Source organism: Thunnus maccoyii, chromosome 2 (genome assembly GCF_910596095.1).
Source record: "Thunnus maccoyii chromosome 2, fThuMac1.1, whole genome shotgun sequence".
Lineage (NCBI taxonomy): Eukaryota > Metazoa > Chordata > Actinopteri > Scombriformes > Scombridae > Thunnus > Thunnus maccoyii.
Genome location: NC_056534.1, coordinates 30372925 through 30394333, shown reverse-complemented (window position 1 = coordinate 30394333; position 21409 = coordinate 30372925). Strand labels below are relative to the sequence as shown.

General features: G+C 41.0%; 2 protein-coding genes across 2 annotated transcripts; one reads left to right on the top strand and one right to left on the bottom strand.

Moving 5' to 3' along the window:
- Window positions 1-923: 923 nt before the first annotated feature.
- Window positions 924-4205, top strand: LOC121886047 (keratin, type I cytoskeletal 13-like). The gene is made up of 8 exons (XM_042395947.1): window positions 924-1434; window positions 1829-1911; window positions 2010-2166; window positions 2303-2464; window positions 2626-2751; window positions 3455-3675; window positions 3794-3807; window positions 3923-4205. Exons 1-8 carry the CDS (start codon window positions 1018-1020, stop codon window positions 3970-3972), a joined length of 1230 nt encoding a protein of 409 aa, XP_042251881.1. The 5' UTR covers window positions 924-1017; the 3' UTR covers window positions 3973-4205.
- A 6050-nt stretch (window positions 4206-10255) lies between these two features.
- Window positions 10256-20959, bottom strand: LOC121886024 (stromal membrane-associated protein 1-like). The gene is made up of 10 exons (XM_042395910.1): window positions 20657-20959; window positions 18712-18845; window positions 17263-17348; window positions 17078-17153; window positions 16835-16897; window positions 16660-16735; window positions 15005-15135; window positions 14424-14631; window positions 11688-12025; window positions 10256-10936 (listed from the first exon to the last, which is right to left on the bottom strand). Exons 1-10 carry the CDS (start codon window positions 20772-20774, stop codon window positions 10802-10804), a joined length of 1365 nt encoding a protein of 454 aa, XP_042251844.1. The 5' UTR covers window positions 20775-20959; the 3' UTR covers window positions 10256-10801.
- Between the last annotated feature and the right edge of the window lie 450 nt (window positions 20960-21409).

Genomic DNA, 21409 nt, shown 5'->3' with positions numbered 1-21409 from the left:
ACACACATACACACACACAGGATACAGTGCTGAGGGGGGATGTTGTGTGTGATACGGTGAACAATGGGGTGCTGACGAATTCCTTCAAATGGGTTTGACTGAAAATATAGAAAACAAGGTCGGTTTGTGTTTCAAGGCTACAAAGACTTCATGCAACTGTCAATCGGTAACAACTTTATCAATTACCTTCTAATTTGATTTGTGTGACTGCAATGCCACTCAGATAAAATCTACATGTAATTAAATGCCAAAGGCTATAACTGAACTTGTCTGCTATTTCTTCCTATTCTCTTTTGCCTCTGAAAGATTTACTGCCCAGAACACACACAGTAACAGTATGTTGCTATAAATTAATGATGCTAACATTGCAAACAAGGATTCATCAGACCAGTTTGGACACATCTACTGGATAAAATACTATAATGGCTGTACAATTAAATGTTTCATTTGGATTACTTCAACTGTAACTTGATCTTATCGTCATGGGTAATTTCTGACAAAAGAACACTGATGAAAGATATTATTTACAAAGTGTGTAATGTGAATGTTGACTTATGGTGGGACACTAAAACAATAACCATGCCTATTTGCATGAGGATATAAAATGACTGCTGTGGTCGAGACTAGACTAACAGGTATTTATAAAAGCATGCAAAAATGATACACTCACACTCAATGAGATCCTGACAGACCAACACAGCCCCCTTTCCCTCACACACAAACAGAAGCAGAAACACACACACACACATTCCATAACAGTGTCCTCACAGGAGAGGAAAGAAACCGGACCCTGGTCCTCAAAGGAAAACAAACGGTGGTTCTGCCAAGCTGAACTGTAAAGGAAAACTCCCTCTTTCCCTCCCAACCTCCCTCCTCCCAGCCAGGCCCGCCCCAGGTCAAGCACTATATCAGGAGGCTGCCTCCCTCTATCAAACTCCAGAGTCCTGCTACAGTCTACAGCTGTGTAACGCTCCTTTCTCCTCATCTCCTCTCTTGACCAGCAGACAGTCAGCCATCATGTCGTACAGCTACAGCGTGCACACTGGCCCTGCCATGATCACCAGACAGAGCCGCAGCTACACATCAAGCTCTGCCCCCAAGGCTCACAGCGTGTCAGGATACAGCCTCAGGGGAGGCCCTCGCATCTCCTCTACCACCATGCGCACCGTCTCCTCTGGGTATGGTGGTGGCTATGGGTCTGGTGGATTCGACCTGTCCAACGCCCTGGACCAGTCCAACGTGCACCTGAACGAGAAGGCCACCATGCAGAACCTGAACGACCGTCTGGCCTCCTACCTGGAGAAGGTTCGCTCTCTGGAGGCTGCCAATACCAAGCTGGAGAAGCAGATCAGAGAGTACTACGAGCAGAAGGGCCCTGCAGCAGAGAGGGACTACAGCAACTACTGGGCCATTATCAACGACCTTAAGGACAAGGTATAGTGGTTGCCAGCCTCAACCACACGAGTTAAATGTTTACCGTACTGTTAATGATTATCAAGGGAGGGTTGGAAAAGGTTAGACACATTACAGGCATAACTAGAGTCTGCATGATCTATTGAGCTTCTGAAGCCTTGACTATAAATAATGATGTATAATGTGTAAAACCACAAAATAAACAAGAGAAGGTTATACTCTGCATAGGAGTATGACCCCATGTTGCCAAATCAGATGTAGCTGTGGGACTTAAAAGGGTGATGCTTCTGATACAGCTGAGAAGTTAACTGATAAGTTTTAAGTTAGTTGATACTACTGCATGTAACTGCAAAGTTAACCACTGAAGTGAGACCTTTGTCTTTTGACCAACTCCCAATGTTGTTCCTCACTTAAGATCGCCGCCGCCACCATCGGCAATGCCAACATCCTCCTCCAGATTGACAACTCCAAACTGGCTGCTGATGACTTCAAAATCAAGTGAGTATGACTCTCCAGACTAGAACTCTTCATCGTTTACAGCAATAATTTAGGGATTAGGGTTGTCTGACATGTTCTCTACTCTCCAAACAAATTAGATTCGAACATGAGCTGATGATGCGCCAGTCAGTCGAGGCTGACATCGCCAACCTGCGTCGCCTGCTGGATCAGACCACTCTGACCAAGGCTGACCTGGAGATGCAGATCGAAAGCCTGCAGGATGAGCTGGCCTACCTCAAGAAGAACCATGCAGAGGTACCTGATGCACATCCTCTAGTTGTACTCATTACTGTGCTTGCTATGACAACAGTACCTTGCTCAATCACACCTATAGAACTGTATGAAAAAGGGTATTAATGATGACTCCCCCCCCCCCACCATGGTTGTTCAGGAGCTGGCAGCACTGCGTTCTCAGCTCACTGGCACAGTCAACGTGGAGGTTGATGCTGCACCCCAGCAGGACCTCAACAAAGTCCTGGAGGAGATCCGCGCCCAGTACGAAGCCATCAATGACAAACATCGTCGCGACCAGGAGTCTTGGTTTAATGAGAAGGTGAGAAAATTCTCGGATAAACAAAAGTGCCATAACACACACGTTGCAAATCACTGGGTTTTACTCCTTCAGGAGTCGAACCTGTAATTAAACATAATCTCAGTGAAACTCAGACAGGTAATCACTACGACTTCTAACTGTGTCTGTGTTTCTTGCTCTAGTCGGCAACCTTGTCCAAGGAAGTGGCTATCAGCACAGAGTCAATCCAGACATCCAAGACAGAGATGAGTGACCTCCGGCGCACACTGCAGGGCCTGGAGATTGAGCTGCAGTCTCAGCTCAGCATGGTGAGAAAAGAAAAAAAAAAAAACCCTGAACACAGACCATCTGTTCACGTCCCACTGATCTTGCCTTATATGAACAAAATTCTCAGATCCCTGTCTTGTCAGGGGACATGAAGAAAAAGAGGGTAGAGGGTTAAGAGCAGAGGGGGAGCGGTCAGAGAAGGAGGCTTTGTTGAAAGAATGAAGGGAGGGAGAGAAAGATAGGAGAGATGGGTGCTGTGGAGGAGCGAGGAGGAGGAAAACATTTCACAGACATCTGCACAAATTCTGGGAGACATAAAAGAGCTTGAAGAAAGCTGAAGGAATGCTGGACTGGATGGCCCAAACTTTGTACTCCGGTGGGTTATCTGTGCCCAGCTGGAGTTAATCTTTCAACACTCTGTGAAAGAACAGCCCACTGCTTCTGTGTAACACTCGGGGCGCAGCTAAAATGCATAAAGGAAAGAATGAAAAACACCATACATAGGTCTCTGTGCAAATTATCCCTTTGTAAAGGAATAGAGAATACTATACAAACACATGCATGCTTTTGTGTCTGACATATAGTACATGTCTGACATATACAATCCAGGGTGTGGCTGGTGGATAAAGAATTGTCAGAACTGTCACAACTCACACTACCACAATTAATAGGTTTGCAGGTGTTTTTTGTGTTTGCGATTCACCTGCATGAATTCAGCTTCTTTTCTGCTTTTATCTCTAACAGAAAGGCGCTCTGGAGAACACGTTGGCAGATACAGATGCTCGTTACAGCGCCATGCTCACCGGTTTCCAGAACACGATCAACATGCTTGAAGCAGATCTAGCGAACGTGCGCTCCAGCATTGAGCAGCAGGGCCATGAATACAGGATGCTGCTGGACATCAAGACCAGACTGGAGCAGGAGATCGCCACCTACAGGAGCCTGCTGGAAACAGAGGAGTCCAGGTAGACCTAGTTGTGCAGGACTCATGAAACAATTTAGACCAAAATTCACACATTTACTTAAACAACAATGCACTCACTGTTATCTCTACTTTTTTTCTTCCCTCTGTCTCTCTTTTAGGCCCATCAGCTCAGGTAAGTGACGTCTGTTTTAATGAGACATTACATAACCACAGAGAAGTTAGTGTAATGAAAGCTTGAAGCACTGCCATGATATTTTTTTCTCTCTTTTTTTTTTTTTTTTCAACAGGGGGCTCTAAGACCACAGTCACAACCTCCACTGTGAGAACTTCCAGCTAGAAGGTCTAACTGGCAGGACAAGCTGTTCTCAGACTCACACACACACACACACACACTCTGACTAAGAAAAGCTGTTACATGAGAAAAGTGAAACTGTACTGAAAATACCTGAGCTATGCTGATAATGAAGTCCGAGTTAAAGTTTATGAAACAACTCAGAAGAAATGCTTGACTCTCTGTGAGTGTGTGTTTGTGCGTCCCGTCTGAAAAATAAAATCTGCTGGTGAATACGAGCTGTGTTGTTTTGTGACTTTACTGGACTTTCAGAAATGATGAGAGCCTGCTTCTTTTTTTTTTTCCATGACATTTCTCTGTTTATACAGTTGTCATGGCAACTGAGTTACATTCTGGGAGGTGGGGAATGGGCTTGTGGAAATCCATGTTATGTAACAGTGTTGTCAGGAAAGGGTGAACAATGGTTAACAGCACCAGTGTGGAAAGCATTGGGAGTTTTAGGGGGAAAAGACCACTCAGAAAGTTCTTTTACTCTTGATGCTCTCAAAACTCAAACAGAACAGGAAAACCTTGAAGAAAAGTGCAAGTTATGTGATCAAATAAAAATGAATGACCCTGAGGTTTGCCCAGAGAGTTTTTTTAAACAAGACACACCCAAATGGTTGACTAATCTTTGCCCCGGAGGCTTTCAACACAGTGTTACGTGTATTCTGTCTCCCTCCTGTCACCTAGTAACAAGAACACACATGGTTTGGTACGGAAACACTGAATGTGAACACAAACACGGACTAACTGAACTAAAAGAGCCATTGTGGAAACAGGTGTTATCAGTGTTGCACTTTGGCCCCTTTTATGAGGACTGATTCAGAGCAAATGATAAATGTGTAGTCATGATAAAGTATTGTGAAGGGTGGGGCTCTGTGGCTGCTGGCTGATGATTTAATGTGTGTTTTGTGTGAAAGAGAGGAGGGAAATTAGTATGTTCATGCAGAATGTGTTTGTGTGTGGAAGAATAATATTGTTATTCACATTATTTTTTGTTAATTTCATTCCTTATCATTGTCCTTTCATGATCGTAATTGTGCTCTGGCAACACATCTGAAATGTCAGGCCAATAAAGCTTGTTAAACTGAACTGGAAGAGAGATAGAAGCAGAGAGAGAGAGAGAGAGAGAGAGAGAGAGAGAGAGAGAGAGCAGCGTTTGAACCTTTGCACACAGTTCAGCAGTAACAGCAGTTGAAATTACGGTGAAATCCTGTGAAAAGGTCATAATTCTCAAATGATGGTGTAATGCTGGTTTTAGACAAGACAGAGATTATGGAGAGGATCAAATTGCAAAATCCAACCCCCTGTGAGAAGCTTGACTCACCCATATTAGGACCCATTTGGTTGCGCACCAGCGTCTCCTCTGCACTGTTATAATGATAGTTTATGACAAAGCCCTTCCAACTATGCCTGTTATTTGATAGGAAAATCCAAAACATAGGTCATGAAAAGATGTTGCCACCATCAGAGTATTTCTCTCAAATCAGTTTTAAAATATGTGGCTGCAGAATCACTGGTCTATAAGAGGTGAACAAGGAGCAATACTGGACATAATCAGCTCTTGGGTGGTGACATCTTGATCCATGACTCATTTCTTCATTCTGTCCTCATTTTTTCTTCATCAGTTTCAGTGTTTTTCTGTACAAATGCTAAAAGGCCTCCTAATATGTACATTAAAGGATGGGTTCACAATTTTCGAGTCTGTCTTAAAACAATAGTCAAGTGTGCAATGTTCATTTGGGCTCCTGACTATTGTTTTTGGTCTCTACTGGTTGTCAATTTCACTGCGAGGACAAGACCGATAAGTGGAAATAGTCCAACATCTATCAATAGTCCAATCTCTTCCTTGTAAAACCACAACATCTCATTTATATACTTTGGTTTCTGTACAAACAAATTAGATATAATGTGCTGACTTTAGAGGTGAGCTTTAGAGGTGCGGCTGAGCAGATATTGTTACCTTTGGACAGAGCCAGGCTGTTTCCAGTTTTCAGTCCTAAGCTAAGCTAACCGCCCACTGGGATAGCTTCCTGTTTAGCATACATTTAACTCTCAGCAACAGAGTGAATAAGCATATTTCCCCAAAATGTCAAACAATTCCTTTAATTACTCGCCAAACTGGAATGGTAGTCATTGTTCTACTAGACTTTGTACAGATGAAACAGAAACTAAATATCCAGTGCAGCCAACTCTATGTGGACAATTATGCAAAAGACCTACATAGCTACAGTGGAAGAGTTGTTACCTTTTAATCATCCTGATCTGTAGGTAGTAGGTAGGTTAGTTTGCACCACAGGAGAGGCTGTAGCTCAACATGCATAAAATGGCGCTAATGGTGGATTTTAGATGCACCAGGTCACCAGTTCTCATTATGGGAAAGACATGAATTGGGTGGTCAAATTTACAATCGGTTTTATGAAAGATAGCTAAACCACCATCATGCCCATATAATTAGAAGTGGTAGCGATTGGAGGATTTGCTTCATTTGGTGGTGATGCCTCACTTTGGCATATTAGCTGGAATCATGAATAAGTAAACTGTCAAAGTGTATGAGGAAGTTTTGGCTGGTGATGGATTTAATGAGCTAGGTGAGATAAGGGGCAAGACCAGACAAGCCATAAAACTGACGCTGAGTAGTAGGTTATTATTTGCATGATTAAGCAGACTGCTTGCGCGTGGCCGCACAAAGGAATACGATGGGAAGCAGTGTTGCCAATAGTAAAGTCTGTATTTTCTTCCTGTCATGGCTGTCTGCCATGCAACGCTGGCCTGAGGCTAGCAGAGAGTGAGCTCATGGTAGAAAATAAAAGATGTTACGCACTTGATGTCATGACAAGTTCATGGTGAGAACATGAAAGGCGGCATTGTTTAGCATACTTTGATGCTTTCTGTCTTGATATTGTCAAACATTCCTACACAGTCCCATGTCTGCAACCCTTCCTTGTCCTACAACTAAATCCCCAGTTCTTAGCTGTAAAAATTATGTTAACTTACTGTATCTAGTGCAGCAAGCTTCAGAATTACATATTCTTTTTGCCGAGTCTGTACGAATAATATGAAGCTACCCCCAGCAACCAGTTAGCTTAGCTTAGCACAAAGACTGGAAACAGGGACAGAGGTTGTTTAGTACTTCTGTTTTTGTACTGATTAAATAATGTGTTAAATAGTGAGCTTGAGAAGTGCTAGCAGGACAGAGCCAGGCTAGCTTTTCCCCCCATTTTCAGTGTTTGTGCTAAGCTAAGCTAATTGGTTGCTGGTTGTAGCTTCATATTTAGCGTACAGATAAGACAGTGGAAACCTATCAATCTTCTCATCTAACTCTCAGCAAGAAAGCAAATAATTGTATTTCCCAAAACTGTCCTTTACAGTAGTAACACAATTTAAAGTATTGATTGATTGACTTAAAGGATGTAAAAAGTTGAATCGGCAAAACTCACTTGAATGTAGGCCTGCTTTACTTCAATAGGGAATTTTCCCAAATTACATTAATCTTTTAGGCTTTCATATCAGTGAAATGTTAAGTTAAGTGTTAGTCACGTCTGCAACAGTTAATCTGGAGGCTGACGTCAGTATCAGCAGGAATGTTGATGTCTCAGGGTCAAGAAGTCCATTAAGGGGTTGGGGTAGAGAAGGAACATTCTTCACTCGGCTGGCGGACTCTATTCTGGATCAGTGTTAGGTTTGACACACAAGCTGAGAGGAATGCCTAACCTCTTTGCTAAAGGTCTCAGACGCAGTATGGTCTCAGACCTCTCTGTGAAAGTTTTCAAACTGTGCCTGAGTTGCAGCAAGGCGTAGGAGCAGTTGAGAGATAGACAGTGGAACACGACCAAATACACTTCAGGGGCTTTCAGGCCCTGCCAAGCATGAGATAGATGTGATTTTTCATCCATTTGCATAGGTGTGAGTTTGATCCTCCTGTGCAAGTGAGAACAGTCACTGTCGGTCAATTCCCACCATGAAATTACTGTCACTGATGTTGAGCATGCACCCCTCATGGGCAGTGCAGGGTGGCTGAAAGGTGGGAGTTTAACAGGTAGGGCTGCTTTGAAGAACCACACCCAAGACAGAAATTCAGCATGAAGACCAGGACATACATATGTGGGCAGGGCTTACAGCGCTTATAGCAGCACTATATATACAATGCATACTATTATGAAATAGTCAGCTTATAGAAAGAATGAGTTTAAAGCCTCTTGTGAGCTGGGTGGATGTGTACTGTACTGGAACATATCCCAGCATGAGCTGGGTGGAGAAACCCAAACCTAGATGTGCTGTTGAAATCCCTATTAACAGACACAAAACTCAGAGTAACTTCCGAGGGAAAGAACTACTGATCAAAACCGCTCAGATGCAGAGTGAGGCACATTTTCCTTAGAAAACTGCTACTGACTGTAAACTTGTAGTATTACTCTGATTTTCCAAATTCTGTAGGTTTGTGTGAATGTGCCTTAAAGGCTCACAATAAAATTCAACAAAAGTGCATTCATTGCACCAGCTATAAAAAAAGGTAGGAGTGTTAATAAACCAGTACTACTTTCAAACCAATGTTAGGGAGGGGAAAATGGCTTAGTGTCAAGTGAAATTCTCAAACAAATTAATTAAATCATGGAAACTACAAATTAAATCAATTAAAACACAAATGAAAAATACAGTATGTGCATTTTGGCACTGCACAGTGAGCGTACAGCGTATTGTGATTTACAGAAGGTCATTTAGGCCACATACCAACTCGGCAACTCCCTTTTCTTTTAAGAGTTAATGCAATACTGACATCAAGTGATGGTTTCCTGTAAATCTAAGAATAACTGTCACTTTGTCAATAAGAGTTGACTAAGATAAGAGAGAATAAGATAAGATTTAGACTGTTCAGTCATTTTAAGACCTAAAGAAAAAACACATGTTGCACATTGTGACGACCAAAACCACACAGCCATTCATCATGCCTGAAATTAGCTCCATACATGCAGGTACTTGCCAAAACGAATCCTTGCATCATAAATCAGCACTCAGTTTCTCAACATTTAGGCAATTCATAAAGACTTTGTAAATGTGTCAGTTTGAGGAAAACATCAAGCAGATATTTTTGTTGATAGTTTAAGGACTGCTCCATTTTAAAAATGTGTTTGAGAATCTTTTCTTCGTAGCAATAAAGACTGAACCAACTATGCACACTTATATCAGTATAAAGACTGAATTATAAAGGCTTCTTGCACGCAAGTTACATAATGTGGATGCTTCTATATAGTGATCTATCACACTCAATCTCTACATTGTTTTAGCTCTGCTAACAGGAGCAATTATGATGGAAGATGGTTCAACAAGAGTGCACAAAACGAACAAACTCCGAAATCTGTTGACCCTAAAGGTCCATCTCTTTCACTCTGTTCTCTCCCAGCAGACAAATGTGACCCACTGCTGAGCAACTGCACACATTTACAGGCCTGAGTGCCTTTTAAGGACGTGTTCTTTCTGTTAAATAAAACCCAGCTCTGAGTAACCTTGTTCAAGCTATGAAGCATTTCTGACCTGCTGGGAATTTCAAAAATGACAATGCTGCCACCTGCAGGGCAGGTTTTAAATGTTTGGTTAGCTTTTGCATGTTGTTTCCAGAATAAGTGATATATTTTGTATCTACAGACCTTATTAATTAACCAATACTATTTGTATTCTGAAATTATAATCAAATAGTTAGAAAGTTGTGGTGTAAGTTGTTTTTTTTATTCACTTTATTTTTCCTCTCTTTGTGATCTGCCAAGAGGAAAGGCTCTTAACCTGCCTTAACAATGGATCTGTTATCAAATTACCAACACACAAAATCTGCTGCGCTAGTTACTGTAGGTTTAGTGACTTCATAGTTAGGCAAATACAACATAAAAGTGGGAGTATCCCAACAAATGTATGTCTTCCCGTGACCATGACACCAGTCACAAAGACATTTCTTGCTTCCACAGTGGTTTGGACAACATTCTTCAATTGCTCTGTTGACTAAATTGCAACCAAGAATAATCATTTATTATATACATGGTTAAGCAAAAATCATAGTTTTCAGCCCCTTAGTTTAGTTTGTTATGGTTCACACAAACATGCACATAACTTTACTTTTACAATAGAGGATAAATACTGACGCTAACTGATCTGAGAAAGATGAGAATAAGTGAACACAGATCAAAGGCAACATCTTGATCCAGATAGATTAATTAAAGCCATTCAATGACGTCACAAAACCTCACACGTTTTCCTCTATTTTAAACTTGAATCACAGAAGACACGACAAAGCAAATCCTTTATTATCACTTTAATTTTATAGGGGAACCACAAGTACTTTAAAAGAAGGTTATACAGCGCTGTACATTTGGGAGCAGTACTGACAGACTTGATAGTCATATCTTCTCCCGTTAAATACTATTCATTTAAATGTTCTATAATCTTATAATGATACAGTGATACAATAAAAGCTTGTGTAACTGGTCCTGCAGCTTTTCTGATATGTCGATATCATTTTTGTTAGGACTGTTATTTCCTTGTCATTTTTTTTTTTTTCCAAAAAAGGAAAATAAAAGTTATGATCAAAAACCATACGACAGGCAGAAACTGCCAGGCTGTAATCCTGTATGACTCCCAATTCACTCACACAATAGAGAGAAAGAGAGACAGAGAAAGGGAGAAGGGGGGAAAAAAAAGAGATACAATTTTCATATTCTGAAGGCTGGTCCATGATGGAAATGGACATCAGTTCATAGTGAGGTACAGAGAAGCACAAGATATATTTTGTACTTTCTGCAACTTTGACTCCTTACTCTGCCCGACCATCAATCCCATTGGAGGCTCACTTCCATAACTGAGTGCTCAGAGTCTGGCCAGATCCAGAGGCAGCCCAACCACCCATAGCTGACGGAGGCTGACCGAAGGCCATCTGACCACCAGCACCGTTCAGGGCCAACCCTGACATCTGCTGGTTCACCTGGGGGTGTTTGAGAGATCAGTATTAACACTAATAATCAGGATTAAATCATGGACTAAAACCTGTAGTGGTCAACTGGCCTCTAGCCTTAAACTACTACAAGCTGAAGATTTATTGACGCATCATTATACCAATCACTATCTACATGTTGGATGCTATTTTTACCTCTTTTCAAAAGTGGTAAAAGCATGTTTTTAAAAATCTGCTCTCAAAGTTTGTCTCAGACTAAAGCTCTTCCTGTTCCACTGCTACCTTTACACACAAAACTCACTTCTCTCGCTTAAGTGTCTCGTGTTCTGCCCTTTAATAGTCAGAATTCAAATACTGCAGATCTAAAAAGTATCTAAACCCAGTTTTAAAATCCTGCTTGAGGTGCCATCTAGTGGTTGCTGCAAGCTCTGTCCACACGCTGTACAGTGGAGCTTTTCACATGACACTATTGTGCAATGCATCATCACAGCCGGGTGTGGTCATAAGTGAAAGATCTGACGGAAGTGCTACACACTTTAACCCAACCCATAGTGCAGGTGATGTGTTTGTATTAAATACTTTCAGGCCTCTAAAAATCCTTCAAATGCAACAATCCAAGAATGACAAATACTGCTACTGATCCTGTAATGAGGGGACACATATGCTTCTCTTTAAGGGGCCACAAGCCAAATAGAGCTGTTATTGCAGAAGAACAAGATATAATGTGAAGTCGTTTGTTAAATAATCTATGACAATAGTGCTGTTAATCTGATTGTCATACCTGACCCATGTTCCACTGAGCTTGCTGCCCAGGCTGGATGGCGTACATGCCCTGAGCAGGCACCATGCCTGCAGGCATTGCACCACCCTGTGGTCCCATCATTCTGGGGGCCATGCCCATCACACCAGCGGCGGGCGCATTCCCCATGAAGCCATTAGGCATTGTCATCCCAACCATCATGCCTGGACTAGGCCCCATCATGGCTGCCCCGCTCTGAGCCATCATAGCGCCCATGACAGTTGTAGGCGGCATGGCTGTGCCCATGCCAGGGAAGGCCTGATAACCAGCAGGGGCCTGGACAGGAAACTGCATCTGAGAGGGGCCCATGAACATGCCAGCTGTGGGGGGAAGGAGACATGGAAACAGAGAAACAAAACAAGTTCATATTTCGTTGTATGCGTTTCAGGAGCCTGTTAGTGAATCAGGATTAGAAGTTAGGACAGCTATGTGTGACTGTGTTGGGAAATAAAGACAAGCATCTACTTGCTCCTTATGGATTCAGTTCTAGTGATGTCACCACATCCTCAAGTCTTAGCTACTACTTGGTGAGTAAAATGTTACTCTAGCCGACAGAAATGATGGCCAGAACTAAAAAAATAACATCTATGTTGTCAAAAATATGGGCTTCCAGATGGGCTGGAAGAGGTTTTATCTGAGAAGAGCAGACAGCTGGGCTTTGGGTGTGTCCGACAACCAGAGATGTAGAGGGTTTCAGCATAGAGGAAGGTTAGCTATCAAACCTCAGTACTTCTTTGGTAAAGACTCAAAAGTGTCTGTAAGACTGAGAAACCACAGCGGTAACTTTCCTTTTTACAAAACGAAACACAGCCAGTAGTCCTTCAGCAGATCCGGAGGTGTAGAGATATGAAATGCCAAAGTACACGTTATCACGAGCTTGTTATCTTTAGAAATATTTCAAAAGAAATCGTCATCAAATGTTTGCATTGTACAGCACCTTGTAATTCTGGTTTTGAAAGGCGCTTTATAAATAAAATTTACTTTTTTACTTACTAATTTAATTCATAATGTCTAATTATTTTCTTGACATGCATATACATACATTTTTTTCCTTCTTTTCCCCCGAATTGTTTTTCATGTATTTCTTTGTTTTTGTTGGATTGTTGTCTACTAATTGGTTAGTTTTTCTGCTCATTTTGTTTGCTTCTTGTTGTCATTTATTTTGTGTTGTATCTTTCTAAATTATGTTAGCTTACTTTGTTTTTCTTTCCCCATTCTTGTTGTTTGTTTTTCTCCATAAGTTGAGGAGAGGTCCATTGTGTAAGCCTGTGGCTTCTTGATCTCTCCTAACACATCTCTTTATTTTTATTATTTGGATTTTACTGCAGTCCTATGTGTGTGCAAATAAAATAACAATAATAATAATAATAGTAATAATAACAGTCATATACCAAAAGCTGGCAATGAGTGGTCAGATTTGTAAGATCTGTAATAAAATATAGACTGCATTTTATAAAGTTAACAGGCTTGTGTTTAGACAACATTTTTCAATTTAAAAGGTGCACTATGCAGGATTTTCCTAAAAAAAATAACCAAACATACAATACAACAATAATCCCTCTCAATCATCACTTATGACCCACTAGAAGTGTGTGGCAGTGTATTTATCTACAGAGACGCTTTGCTTTAGAACGTAACCGCCGTGAACATTCAGAAAACAACACTGCTTTGTTCAACCACTGATGCTCTCTCTCTCTCTCTTTCATTCGTGCTCTCAGCTCGCAAAATGGGGTGGTGGTGCAAAATTTGACCATTTTTAACCACTCGAGAATTGACAAAAACGGTCAAAAATCCCTCCAAAATACCACATTAAGACATCAAGACCTTGAGGAACACCACAGAAAAAATCATGCTGTGATTTGGTAACAAAAACATTTGACATTTAGAGTTTTTTGTAAGAACTGCACTTTTCAGCGATTGGATGGCGAGCACTTCTGCTCTGGAAATTGCTCAGAAACCCCCTTATTGTGAATGTACCTAGGAAAGCCACACATCCTCTGAATGCCCTCAGTCTTTGGTTTGTGGTTGTAAAGTTTCATGAGGCTGTGATTATCCTAGAGGTCACAATAGGTCATTTTACAGAGTGAGGCGAAGTTTCAAAAAATTGGTCTCACTACAATGAAATGGCTATTATGAGGATTAACATCATCACACATGAAAAAAATTGGGCTAATTGAATCCACAAGAGTCTCAGCTTTCCAGTCATACCAAATTTATGAAATTCAAAGACTGTTTAGGGACCCCAGTGTGCCAAAATATTCCAACCCACCATTTTTAGAATAGGCTGCAAATAAGCCTATACTGCATGCAAAAAACTGCATGGGATTAACATAAAGTGGGCATGTCTGTAAAAGGGAGAGTCATGGGTATGCCTAGAACCCATTTTCATCTGTCTTATCTTGAAGTGAGAGGTCAAGAGACCCCTTTCAAAATGGCCATACCAGTTTTTCCCTCGCCAAAATTTAGCCTAACTTTGGAGTGTTAATTTTTTATTTAGCCCCCTTCCTGACGAGCTAGCATGACATGGTTGGTGCCAATGGATGCCTGAGGTCGTCTAGTTTCATATAATACCAGTATATTCACTCTAGTTTTAAAACTGAGCCCACTACGGCCTAAAAAAACATTTATATTTCTCAATCCACAGAGACTAGTAACACAGATGAGTTACATCATAATAACAGGTTAAACTTCTAAATTTCTGAACATTAGGGTCCTTACCAGCAGGAGCCTGCTGGGACATGCTGTTGGTTCCATACAGGGACAGGATGGAGTCCTTGGACAGCGGCTTCTTGGCATTGTCCTCCGTCTTAGTGGTGCTACTGCTGTCACTGAACAAGTCGAGGTCTCCCTGTCCTGACCCTGAGCTGGCTGCACCTCCTGCTGCTGGAGCTTGTGTTGGGGTGCTGGCTGCGTTACTGGAGCTCACCTAGAAGGAGGAAAAGGACTCTGCTGTTTAGAGGACACACTGATAAAGAAAAAGTATGAAGTGACAACAGATGTCTCAGATTCACTTTTTAGGCTAAATAAATAGTGAAATGATTGACAGAGAAGCGTTAGCATACTAAATTTGGACTGGCCATTTGATTGGTACTGTAGCAGTAAGGTCATTTATGACAGAGGGAAACTGATGATGTTTCTTCTCTTTCATTTGGTTTCACTGACTCGGTTTCACTATCACTGCCTTGTGGGCTGTGGATGCTGATTTTTTATTTTTTTTACTGCACTGTTAATTTCAGTTTTTTCAACTAGACAACCATTTCTGTTGAGCTTTGGATGAGGGAACCTTTGCTTGGTTTTACCTGAGAAAACTGAGCTGTTGATGTGGATGCGGGGAGGGGGTTGGATACCATGGGGCCAAATATATCCAGGTCATTGTTGTTCTGGCTTGTGCTCGTGCTACCGTTGTTAGTTGATGCAGCTGCCGGTGCGTCTGCGACAGAAAAGTGAACAGACTGGTTTTACAGGTGAAAAAGTAGCTTTAACAGGAAGAAAAACAACACCGTGAGACTCTTAACATCAATTCAGAATGTCTAACTGGTTGTTTACCAACGTGAGGCTTCATTTCACTGAGAATAAAAATCCTAATCCAACATCTAACTGCTGTGAAAAAAAGAGAGAATATTTATTCTGCAATCCACCCTCACTGCCACAGAACTGCCCACACAGTGACAATAACTATTAATATAGTAGTATAATAAAAAAATAAATCAGCTTATGCTTATTGGCTCACTGACCACAGAGCAAAAACAACAGTAAACATGCTATTCTCCTTAAATAATGCCTAGTCCCCTCTAAGCCAATTGGTAACATAAATAAGTAATCTTTTTAAACAGTAAATGCTGTAATGAAGTATCAACATCCAATCACAGTCTGAGCTACCTCATTAAATAAACAGATGGACGAGTACACTGACAAATGGACAGATAATCAGGTGTGCCTCTACCTAAATGTTTGATCACAAAGGACAAGAAATATCGACAAGAGCACAACTTTCTACACATCAAGACACAACTAACTGCTATTTGTACACTGTAAGAACTACTGCAACAGATCCATAAAAAACAAAATTATCTCTCCACTAGAGTTAGGCGATATGGATTTAAAGTAACATGCCATGTCTCTATATGTTTGGGATGCCTGTGCTGTGCTGTAGGCAAGTGTGATCATGTGTTGCCTCTTTTTTGGTGAGACAACAGCTACACCGCTTCCTCTAGCTGCCTCACAAAAAAAAAAAAGCCTTGCAGTGGTTCACAAAGTGTGTAAAGCAGCAGGAGGAATTTTATACTTTCCTTTTAACAGGAACTTAAAAGAACAACAGACTTCCTTACAGCTCTGACACAGAGAGCGCGCTGCTGCCTGTTAGTTGAAAGGAACAGGGGCATACAGTCATAGTGCTTCCTTTGTTAGGCGGGTGCTGCACGACGAGTAGCAAGCAAGAAAGGTGACAGTTTCTCTCTAATCCGCTGTTTGATCCATACAAGCTGAATCGATCAGTTTACAGTGACAACACGACTCGGCTGAAGAAGGAGAAAGTCACAGTTTGATGCAGGATCACAACACGTCGGTCTAGTTAAGTCGTCCCCTGCTGTGAAGGTATATAATGTCAGACACAGCTCGATCATGCTGCATCAAGCCAGAGGTGAAACGGAAACCTGCACCCATCATATATATACAGTGAAATGACTGTATACTGTGGCTCCTTATGCCATATACATATTAAATATCAGTGTGAAATATCAGAAGCTTGATCAAGAATTATGAGGCACCTGAAGTCCACACAAACTCCAAACAACTGGCTCAATCATTTTCATCTAATCATTTATTAGATGAAACTTTATTTAGGCTGATTCCATAAACAATATCTCGGTCTTAGTCAGCAGATTTTTATGGCAGTTTTTTGACAATTATTTTTGTCCAGTAACATATAAACAGCAAAGATATCAGAAACACTCACCAAGGCCTAGTAGGTTCACAGCGGGTTCTGAAGTCTTAGCGGGGCTGATTTTGGGGGCTGGCCTGGACTCTTCACTCTTTAAAAGAAATGTAGTAGTTGTGATAAGTAGGACACACTCAGTATGGGTGAAAAACAACACTGAGGAGCATGTTTATGCAGCTCTACTCATACTTACTTTGGTGTAGGATGACACCTTGCTCCCTCTGTCAGGCTCCCTCTCTTTCTTACTATCTTTTGGCTGAAAAAACAAAAAAAAAACTCAACAGTGAACAGCAGGCTTGAGTACACAGAGAAGTGTACACCAGCTGAAACCAGTTGTCAGTAAATGTGCGTACACTAATTCACTGAAAAAAACCCCTCAAAGTGAACAGTAGGGAATATACACAAGAAATTATAGAGAAAATGAAGTGAAACATACACTGCTCCCATTGGTCACATTCTTGCTGTAGTATTTCTTCTTCTCATATTTATCCCTGATGAAGAATTCCACTGCTCTGAGGTCAGAGTTAAGGGAGAAAAATGTGTCAAGCAAGCCAAAATGAATTACTATATATACAGTTTGGCACTTTTAGGTTCAATGTGTCTGCTGATAGTGAAGGATACTGGTCTGTTTGAGGTCTTCTGAAGTTTTCTGGAAGGTTGGCCTCATAAAGCTGCCTGGCCTTGGTGTTACCCATGTCCTGTATACTCTGAGAAAAGGAAACACAAAGGGTTAAACAGAAGACAGAAACTGTTCATATAAGCTGAAATATTTAAAAGGCACACTCCATTGAGTTTACACATGATGATCAGCTTGCTCATCACGAGGAGAACTACTCATCCTGTGAAGACGGCGGTATAAAGTCTGTGGCTCGAGCGCAGCTTTCGCATGTATGAGAAAATAACCCTGATGATGTCATAAGGGTTATCTTGGTTTGGATTTAAGAGCTTGAGTCTGTGTTACAAACTGGGGGTGTGGAGTTTGTGACAGGTGGGTGTCTAACAAGTAGCACATCAAATGAGATGGGGGGGGACTTACAAATGTGTTTTTTATATTGTTACTGCAGCTGGAATGTTGACCTTCACTGTACACAATGATGTATGTGCAGAGTCTGACACTAGAAGACTGTTTTCACATTCATCTACTGAAAGTGCAAATTTCTCTGTGCTCACTGAAAATCTGATTTTAAGGGGTGGGTGTAAGAGCAAGATTTTGTGACATCACAACTAGTTGGAAGCCAATAATGGTCGAAGTAGCACTTGACAGAAGTGTGTTGTGAGAACCTGAAGAGTGGGAGACATCTTAGTAGAAGTTAAACCTTTAGATATTCACAGATTCTGAAGTTTTCCAAAGAGGGAGAAGGAGTAGATTTTAAGAACATATGACAGGTAATTTAACTTTTTTTGTGCAAAAACCATATTAGTACAACTGGGCTGATGTATGACATCAATATTTGTTTAACTTTACCATCACTTCCATATTAAAAAGCAGCAAGTCAGATACATTTCAGGTTTCACAAAAATGTTTCCCGGTTGTAATTATGACTCAGATCTTCAAGTGAACAGTAATTTGAAAGTTGAAAACTAGTCATTATGGTAACATCCATATGACTATATAATGACATATGAAGTCAGCATACTGAAATACTCTGTCAAGTTGCATTATGGGACGCGTAGGATCTAGCATTTTGGAAGCTTGACCCACACTAAGGATTTAAAGTTAGGATGTCTCGGCCTCTGCTGCACAGAATCTAAACGTTCTGTTTTTCATCCGTCTCTCCCCAGTCCATCAACTTTATTGAGGTGCAGTGCTAAATTATTGGGAGTGCCCTTTAAAAAGGAAATGGAAATTTGCAATATTGTCACAGCTCTATGGGATTAAAAAGAGAAGGCTGGTGGTCAATAGAGGACAGATGTGCACAAGTAAAAGGATGCTGAAATCAACCTGCTTATGTCCTATAAAACAAAGCCTTTGAAATGATGTTTCACCAACATTACTTAAATTAATTTAGGACTGAGGTGATAAAAGGCAGGACATAAGCAGATACACTGTCATTTTCTGATACACAGTACCTGGATTTGATCTGAGGTCCATTGGTCCAGGTTGACTGATTTGACCCTGGATATGTGTACACCCAGGTTCCTGTGGATGCCAGCACACCGGATGCAGATAAATACTCCCAGATTCCAGGATGCCCATCTTGGACCTGATAAAGAAAAAAAAAACATTGTGATTTGAAAATGGAGAAATGTCTGAAGAAAAAACATAAACATGAACAATCTTGTAGTGACTTAAAAGTGCCAAGAACAGTCTCTGCATTCTTTACCAATGAGCTCACATGAAAGCGAGAATCAATTTGCCACACTTCTCTGAACGCTTGTAAAAAAAACACAACAAAACAGGCAGCTGAGCTGGAGGTGTTACAGTTTAACTGGTGTTGAATCAACTGGTGGTTTCCACGTGTGTGAGGCTGTTGTTGCGATGGTGATCTCAGGACGCTAGAAGAGAGGACTAAGGAATGTAGGTGACTGTGTCGATGTCTGTTCAAAACACTGCAAATATCAATGAATCGTTCAAGTTGTTAGCATCATAATCTGATGTCAAGTGGATCTGAGAACTGTTTAATACAGCACACAAGTGAAACATAATGTTACATGCATCTCATACTCAGCTCAAACGCAGCAGGGATTGAGCAGGAGGTAGAGCTTGCGAAGTGTGATCGACCAGATTAACTTGCAATTCATCAGCCATCAATCGTGTTTTCTATGAAAGGCTATTTATTTCTCACCACAATATTCTACATTATTCATCACACTCATTCACTGGAATCAGACATCACTAGACTTCAGCTTTCATTCTGCAAACAGGAACTGAAATTAGAGAACCTTTCACTGTATGCGTTTAAACACAATCACGTCTGATCAGTACTGTTGTCTGTCCTTATAACAGGTCACATTATTAGGTTAGTTTAGTTACCATGTAACAAGACACAAAGCTGCACCGTACTGTTAATGTAAATCTGTAGGATTGACACTATTATTGTTATTTTTCCCTTTACATCTTTACGCCAGAGTTGGCATGTTGTCTGAGCTGTTATGTTAACTATTTGATTGGTTTCACTGATGCAAGATGTAAAAGGCAGCCAGTATTACTTGTAAAGATACATGATATTATTGTTTAAACAAAAACAACTCTTGATATTTTTCCCCTAACTGGATAAGAGGGCAGTGAGGGCAGACAGGAAACAAAGGTCCCTGGCTGGAGTCGTACCAGGGAAGTTGCAGTTCGGTGGCATGTGCAGTGACCATTCAGCTACTGGGGCATTACACTGTTTGACTATATTATATAACACTACAATTCACTCAAGGCTAAGGTGACCAAGTTCACACCAGTGTTTTTAAAAGCATCCAGGTTTTATTACTGATTACTGATTACTAATGTTAATATCACAGCCAGCTCTGGGACTCGCAGTTTCATGTCTCTCCTATTGCCTCGATGTCTCCATGATAGACTTTTTAAGACAACAGTGGTAATACGTTAAAACGTTCAACGGTCCAGTAGGTCGTTACCTTAATGTATTTCCTCATGTATGTTTGTTCAGACGAAAATGAATGTTCCAGTAAACCGTTTCTATTGTAATGTTTCAAAAGACACCGAGAAGACAAAGGTGATACAGAGAAATACATCCGAATTTATTGTTTATTAATGTTTATTTCCTGGTTAGTCGACAAGCCACGCCTACGACACATCTGTCTCACGCACGCGAGTCCCACCAGTCAAACTGTAACAGAGGCGGCGGAGAGGTAGAGCTTATGTAGATTTAGAGAAGTTAGCTTGCTAGTTAGCCACTTTGTTTAGCTTAAGGGGAAGAGATGTCAGCTGACACACCAGCGAAGTAGCTTAGCCTTGCTTAGCTTAGCCGACGCAGATGCTACATAAACACCAGATTCTGAGTGAAACTGCGAACTTTGTGTGGTTAAAAAAAAAGAGAAATATCCGTCAGTGTGAGTGTTTTACCTTTCGCCTCGCAGTCGGCGCAGTACTTGTTGTCTTCCTCCCTCAGCATTTTGGACAGGATGGCCTGGTGCTGCTCGTTGAGTTTCTGGGCCTTCTCTCTCTCCGAGCGGGTCGTCATATTTACGGCTTAAACTGGACTTACTAAATAAAAAAGAACTCTACTTTAATCAGTCGGCAATCGAAAGAAGTTTCTGATAAAAGAACATAATCAGAGGAGCGAGCGCCTCCGACTGGGATCTGAAAACACCCGGAACCGGAATCCCTTCTCCGCCCACAGGGATTGTAGCGCTGACGCGGCGACCGCACTGGATTGGACGACGAGTTCTGACGTTGTATGACGTCGGCTTATGAGTTGCTTATGAGTTAACTTTTAACAGCTGTTGAGTAAACTGTCACGATTTATTACTGATAATATCTACCCTCAGTTTTTATTACTTTGGAAAAATGTATTGTTTGGATTCACTCACTTAAATCTCTGCTGGCAGCTCTATTTAATTCATTTGTTTACTATTTTGACCAAATTTTATATTCACAAATGCAAATTCTTAACCAAAAAGCCAAACATTTCAGAGCTGACTGTTAATATATCTAACATTTCTTCAATATCTCAATGTACAAACAAAAAAGCTGTTAAAACTTATAACCATTGTAAGCTTTGTAAGATATTTATTAACTGTTTTTTTTCATTACAACTTTTAGTCCTCCTTGCATGTTTGTGATTGTAGACTCAAGTTGTACACGCAAGGCGCTGTA